Source organism: Austrofundulus limnaeus, unplaced genomic scaffold (genome assembly GCF_001266775.1).
Source record: "Austrofundulus limnaeus strain Quisiro unplaced genomic scaffold, Austrofundulus_limnaeus-1.0 Scaffold8, whole genome shotgun sequence".
In the NCBI taxonomy this organism is placed as follows: Eukaryota; Metazoa; Chordata; class Actinopteri; order Cyprinodontiformes; family Rivulidae; genus Austrofundulus; species Austrofundulus limnaeus.
Genome location: NW_013952410.1, coordinates 4,841,563 through 4,848,396, shown reverse-complemented (window position 1 = coordinate 4,848,396; position 6,834 = coordinate 4,841,563). Strand labels below are relative to the sequence as shown.

Here is a 6,834-nt window from a genome sequence, read left to right as displayed (position 1 = left end):
ATTATACATTTTCTGTGGTTTTTTAAATAGTGGTTTGATCTTGCATTTTTCTAGAGGCGCCACTGAGAATACCAAGTGAAATACCTGATTGTTGAATGGTTTAATTTGAAGTGGATGAACTGAATTATGAATACTTGCTTTGAAGATTCTTTATGAGAAAATGGCTTGCCCTAAATCTTGGATTATACAGCGGATCTGTGATTGCATCAATTCAGATGTCTTTTTACCTGACCGAGTATAAACGGGCTGAAGACATGGTGGGCCATAAATTATCTTCCTCCCTCCACAGCTCATAAGTATATAAGCAACAATAATAATGGCATATATAAATATATATATATATTTTTTTTTTCACTCAGCGATCAGTGTTGTGTTGGGTGAAGAGTCTGCTGAGGAAAAACTTATTATTTTGTGTGTGTGTTAACAGTGGTGGGCACTGCATTGCTCCTCATGAAACAAACACACCCTTGAAGTTCTAACCAATCACACGCTCCGGGCCACAAGGTCCACGCCGCAGAGTTTGACTGGGGCTAATGTACATGACGGTGGTCACCGCGTGATAGCAGCAGAGAGCAGACAGGGGATATGCAGTTTTTTGTCACTCAGCAGGGGGAATAAGATGTGAGACTGAAAGTTTAAAGCAGCCTTAAAAAACAAACAGCTTTTATCAAACAAACAGCAACTCCATCAAAATGTATTTATTCCTACCTGTGATCCGTGAGTGCCGTTCTGTCCTTGGTTGCCTAAATGACCTTGAAAACCCTAGAGCAGGACACAGACAGGTGGTTTCTCCTTCTGGCTGGTTCACAATGTGGGAATTATACTACATGGACAACTTGGACAAACAGTTCCGATGGTTCAGATAGCAAGCTGTATCTCTCTCAGTAGAACCATGAATGTTTTTAAATTCCCTAGGTCCTAGTAGGAGCTTGGAGTCAAAATAAGACAAATTAGAGAACCATGGCACTAAACCATCCAAAACATTAATATAAATAAATCATATTTTAGTTTCTATTGCAATATTTCATGGTCCTACACTTTGTTTCTTTGGGAGTTTCTTTCAAGCATAGACCTGATTCAGCGCAACAGTCTCCCTCTTGTTGAAAGCTTATTACAAATATGCACGTTGAAAGGTCACATTTGCAGATTAAATAATTTACAGATGTTATTTATAACTGTGCCAAGTGAAAGGGAAGCATGTTAATGTCAAATAAATGTCATAAGTAGGATTTTATTTCACCTTCATGCCTTTTGTTCCTGGTCCCCCTGGAGCGCCATTCATTCCCTTTACAAACACAAACCAGATCACCGCAATATTACTGTCACTGTAAACAACACAGAAACCCACACAGCTTTGCTTCTCTTAGTTTAAACACTGCAGCACCTGATTGTTTGAAAATTTGTTTACTAAATGGGATGAATGCTAAAGATTTGGACGCCATTTTCAAAATAAAAACAACTTAAAGTTAAATTAACTGAAATAAGTAAAGTTAAAGCAAATCAGTTTCCACTGGGCAACATTTTCTCAATCAGTTCAGCATTTTTTTCTCCTTTTTGAATGCCATCTTTCTAACCAATCAATTCAGATTCAGATATCAACCCAATCAGGATTTATACAGTCTTTTTCAAAAGCCAAAAGGTGCACAAAGTACTTCAATACTAAAGCTAAAAACGAACAACAAAAAAATAAAGAATACAAGAAAGCCCCTATAGGTATTAAAGGTCTGCCTGAATAAAAAGGTTGTAAAATTAGACATAAAAAGACCCAGATCGGTGAAGAAGCCAGTCTTCAGGTAACTGGTTCCAAAGTCTGGGTGCAACAACTGATCTTAAAATTCTCTTATACCCACAAAAACTTACTAGATCAGTTAGGTAGTAACTGGAAATAATACAAGTTTCAAAGCAACTTTAAATTGATCTGGAAGCCAATGGAGAGTAAATAAAACAGGGGAGATGTGCTGACATGTGGGAGTGTTGGTTAAGATACGGGCTGCAGAGTAGGTAAACACAACTGATGGGATTGGGAGATTCCTACATACAAAGGATTACAGCAGTAAAGCTGATAAAAATGGCCTTTTCCAGGTCAGGATGATAAAAACAAGCCTTAATGCTGGTTAGGAGATGTACAGTAACTGGCCTTAACCACAGAGATAGTATGTGTCTGAACTTGGAGGTCAAAATACCAAAGTCACTGGGAGCATCATCATCATCATGAAAAAATGTACACTAATTTAAAAACAGAACATTGTGGTGAAGCCACTGTTTCATGTCAGCAATACAATCAATAAAAGAAGTGTGAAAGTTGCTTCACAGGCAAATAAATCTGTGAGTCATTCACATAGCAGTGAAAAGAATAATGGTGTTTGGCTGTAGTTAAAATATTAAACCATATAAACAACAATGATTATCAGACACAAAGCCAATACGCTTCCTGTTGAATGGTTTTCATTATATCAAAACATTTAGTTGGTAAAAACAACAGAAAATTCTCAGACACAAATTAGGATCATTTCAGAGAAAACAGTGTGTTTCACACCAAACAGCAGCAAGACCTTCTTGGAAGTTGTTTAAAAAGTCTGGATGCCTTTTTTTTTTATTTTGTTTTGAAGCGAAGAAAAGGAGTGGACAGAAAACGAGTGACAAAAGCTGACAATATGCAAAACTACTTAAAAAAATCGGGGTTAATGAGACGAAGACCACTTTAAAATGTTACTATAAGGTTTGACTAATTGAAGGCAAAACATAAAGAAATTATCAGAGGTTTAACAATTTAATATGTCATCTTTTTTTAAATTAATCCTAAGCCAAGTGATCACAATGAGTTATTACTGAAGAACTGATAGGGGGTGTGTTTTCTTTAACATTTGTTATCTAATGCAGTGAAATTGCTTCATTTTAAACCAACTTAACCCCCTTTAGGGGGAGCATTTTTAATAAAGCTTTAATAAAACCCATTTATTCACAAACGCCATAAAAAAAACTTTTGAGAACAGCTTCATCTTGCAGTCACATACGAACAGCATGAAAAATGCAGACACACAGGAACCTTAATACCAGGCTCTCCTTCAGGTCCTCGTTCTCCTGATTTCCCCATTTCTCCCTGCAGGCAGGAAAAAAAAAACACATTTATAGATTCAATACATTAATGCATATTTATGTAAAATAAAGGTTTTAACTCACAATGGGACCAGGAAGTCCAGAAAATCCAACTTGACCTTTTCTACCCTAAAATGTAACAATAGTCATATATTACAATGATGTATTATTCACACTTCAATTTCACTGTTTTTACTAAATATTTCCATCTGAGTTGGAATTAAGTCAGAGTTTGTTGCATAGCTTAACTTGGGTAAATAAAAAAGATGCTCAAGATTTATTTGTATTTTCTAATCAGTGTTAAAGATAGGTCACATTAAATAAAGACCATTAAAAATTCAAATAAATACATATTGGTGCCAATATTTCCCTATCTTTGTTCTACCTTGTCACCTCGAGACCCAGGACTTCCTTGAACACCAGCTGGTCCTCGATTCCCCTTTGTCAAAGCATAAACACAGGCAGAATAACCAACATGTGCATTAAAATTTAGTTTTTACTTTAAGTATCTTATTTTGTCTCCTTCACCTTGTGTCCTTCTCTTCCCTGCCTGCCCTGCTCCCCCATCACACCATCAGACCCCTTCAACACAGGAAGGTAAAACTCAAACTAAAGGTCACCCTGGAATCATTTTCAATCAACAAGATTATTTTACTCACAAAAGATCCAGGAAGTCCCATTGGCCCTGTAGGTCCTCCCAGTCCATGTAGACCCATTGGGCCTGAACGCCCTTTAAATCCTTGTCTTCCTGGAGGCCCTGGAGGTCCCTGAACACAAAACTGATTTACTGATCTGGTCTATGAATTGATCATGAACTAAATGGGGAAGAAAAAAAAAGATTTGAAGGACTGGACTTACCAGATCTCCTTTAAACCCCAGACTTCCCTTCTCACCTCGCCTGGCTTGAAGCCCCTGTTTATAAACACAGAAAACTGCACTTTTAACTCAACACATACTGACTTTCACAGTTTAACAGGAAGTGAACTTAACAAAAATTATTAAACGTTGGCACAAGTTAGAAAAATCTGATCAGTCTGAGCACGATTAAGTAATGAAGCGACCTTATGTTATCTTACAGGATCACCTGAGGGTCCTGGCTTTCCTGTTTGTCCATTGGCACCCTAAGAAGCAAAATCAGACAATATTCTGTCAAACTTCAAAGACATACAGAGATCACCTCAGCAGATATTTTCACCTGATTGTCTTACATTTAGTCCTGGAGGTCCAAGTTCACCAATTTCACCCTCATCTCCTGGATCACCCTGAAACAAAAAAAGGAGAAATAGATTATTCACATCCACATTTCATTTTATTCCAGTCTGTTCTTTAAAACATACTCACAGGATCACCTTTCGGACCTGGAGGCCCATTAGGTCCAGGATTTCCCTTTGAGGGAATAAATAGAACAATTTACAGTCATAAAATATAAATTAAACATGTTAGTTCACTAAATCACACTCGGTGTGCACAGGACCTTAAACAAGTGCAAGTTCTATTTGTGCAACTAAACTTAATTAAGAGAATTTGTATTTCCTGTGAAAATACAGTGTAATGCCTAATGCCGAAGGTTTTTTTTCCCTAAAAGCTGCTGAAGAAGCTGAAAATATTTATTAGCAAAGCTGTTAATGAACAGCTGACTTTTGCTGAAGGTAGGAAAAACAAAAGTAGACAGGAGCAGAAACAAGTTGAAGTTAGCAGACATAGGGTGAGCAGAGAGTTAAAAAAAATAATTTAAAAAAATCGCTTAGGCAGAAAAACAAGAAAAGGGAGTATGAAAAACGTGCAATTAATTTTATTATAGCTAAAGCCATTCCATGTACAGCTAAATAATATTTAACATATTTTCTTAAATTAGCCAAAAATGCTTTAAAAAGCTGAAAATAGAACAAAGACGCAGTAAGAGCATGTTTGCTGATTAAGCAGTAAAATGCTGAAATTACAAAAGGTGAATTTAGATGAAAAATGCTAAAATTAACTGAAAATAGCTACAAGACAGCTAAAAAGGCAGAAAACAGCTGAAATGATCAGAATTTGGCTAAACAAGCATAAAAACATTAAATTATCAGAAAAAAGATGATAAAATATGAGAAAAGTTTAAATGAAAAAAATTTAAGTGCTATAAATGGAAAAAAAAATGTTGAAAGCAGCTGAAATCAGCACAAAGTTTTTTTGTTTTTAACTGAACCAGAATAAAAGATAAAACGTGCAGGAAAGGTCATATTTCACAGGGGTTTTAAGGTTGTTCAAGATTACTCCATTCATGTTCAACGAGAAACAAAATGTCAGAAAAAGCCAAAGAGCTGAAAACGTCTAAATTGCAGAAATACCCAATTTCAAAGCACCTGTGACATAAATGAGCCGAACGTTTTGATACATGAATCCTTGAAATAGCAGAAAAATTGTGGAACGAGTTAGTTGCCGGAAAACACACAGAAGAAAAACGAATCATCTCTGAAAAATATTAAATATTTTAAAATAATTTGCACCTGGGGGCCACGGACACCAGGAACACCGACTGCTCCACCCGGACCAGGTTCTCCCTGAAACCAAACACCATCTCATACTGATGGACAACCCTCGCCGTAAACACAAGCTTAACATTATTTGGTTTCTGTCCCAGATAATGACGTATAAATGCAGTTACCTGTGGTCCAGCTGCTCCTCTAGAGCCCATTTCCCCTTGATGGCCCTGTTAGCAGAAACAGCTCTTTCACAAAAGTCCATTTTTAACACTGAAAACTGATACTTGATGGTAACATCTTACTGACTGGAGGGCCTTTAACTCCTAGGAATCCTTTAAGCCCTTTGGGGCCCATTTTACCCTGATAATAGAGCATACAAATTTATTGATTAAGCTTCAAAAACTCATAGTACCTAATCTAACTCAGAGCAAGAATTCAAATGATGTTTATACTTACAATGGGGCCTGGTGGACCACCGAAGCCAGGCGCTCCAATCTCTCCCTGGAAAAAAGACATATTAAGATATATAATTTTACCTTATGCAGGCTATAAAGAGCTTTGTGACACCAACCAGAGGTCCTGATGATCCTGGGAAACCTCGGGGACCCCTGACTCCAGGCAGTCCCTACACATCATTTATAGTTCAGTCATTTAGTATTTGTTTGAGAATGGACTTTGTAATGAAGTCACGTAAATTCTTCTGTTCTTACTATGTAGCCAGGGACCCCATCGAAGCCTCGGACTCCTTTGTTTCCCTGTTCACAACATGACACACAACATAACTAAATAAAAATAAAATAATTATGATAAAAACAGTCCTGCTTTAAAATGATTGTGTTGGATGTTTAATCTGACCTTATCTCCTTTTCGTCCTCTTTCTCCCTGTGCTCCAACTTCTCCCCAATAACCCTAAAGGAGGAAAAGGTTTGAGCATTTAAAATAGTATTATTTTTGAAAAAACTAAATAAAATTAAGTTAAAAAAACATAGAGCTTTTAGTTTTAATTTGAAAGATTCTTACCCACTCACCCAGCTCCCCTTTGATGCCTCGCTCTCCTCTGTAGCCTTTAGGACCCTGCACCCAAATCAGACAATACTGGAATTATTAAAACCCTATCATTAAAAAATAGGAAGGTTCAAATCATCTCAAACTATGCACATTTTCATAATAGTAGTTCCCTCTGGACCTCTTCTTCTTCTTCTATTTAGGGTTTATTGGCGGTTTGCAAAAAACTTTAGGTGTGCATTACCGCCACCAACTGGAAAGGAGTGTGGAC

The 6,834-nt window shown here is 36.8% G+C and overlaps 1 protein-coding gene across 1 annotated transcript in view; it reads right to left on the bottom strand.

Moving 5' to 3' along the window:
- si:dkey-21p1.3 (collagen alpha-2(I) chain) overlaps nucleotides 1-6,834 on the bottom strand; it is a 31,788-nt gene that overhangs the window by 13,298 nt on the left and 11,656 nt on the right. Inside the window, exons 9-27 of the mRNA XM_014000841.1 lie at nucleotides 6,579-6,632; nucleotides 6,414-6,467; nucleotides 6,269-6,313; nucleotides 6,130-6,183; nucleotides 6,015-6,059; nucleotides 5,865-5,918; nucleotides 5,741-5,785; nucleotides 5,583-5,636; nucleotides 4,438-4,482; nucleotides 4,305-4,358; nucleotides 4,173-4,217; nucleotides 3,955-4,008; nucleotides 3,756-3,863; nucleotides 3,625-3,678; nucleotides 3,482-3,535; nucleotides 3,181-3,225; nucleotides 3,047-3,100; nucleotides 1,241-1,285; nucleotides 709-762 (exon numbers count right to left, since the gene is read on the bottom strand). Coding sequence (XP_013856295.1) covers nucleotides 709-762; nucleotides 1,241-1,285; nucleotides 3,047-3,100; nucleotides 3,181-3,225; nucleotides 3,482-3,535; nucleotides 3,625-3,678; nucleotides 3,756-3,863; nucleotides 3,955-4,008; nucleotides 4,173-4,217; nucleotides 4,305-4,358; nucleotides 4,438-4,482; nucleotides 5,583-5,636; nucleotides 5,741-5,785; nucleotides 5,865-5,918; nucleotides 6,015-6,059; nucleotides 6,130-6,183; nucleotides 6,269-6,313; nucleotides 6,414-6,467; nucleotides 6,579-6,632 — 1,017 coding nt within the window. The remainder of the gene's footprint in view (nucleotides 1-708; nucleotides 763-1,240; nucleotides 1,286-3,046; nucleotides 3,101-3,180; nucleotides 3,226-3,481; nucleotides 3,536-3,624; nucleotides 3,679-3,755; nucleotides 3,864-3,954; nucleotides 4,009-4,172; nucleotides 4,218-4,304; nucleotides 4,359-4,437; nucleotides 4,483-5,582; nucleotides 5,637-5,740; nucleotides 5,786-5,864; nucleotides 5,919-6,014; nucleotides 6,060-6,129; nucleotides 6,184-6,268; nucleotides 6,314-6,413; nucleotides 6,468-6,578; nucleotides 6,633-6,834) is intronic.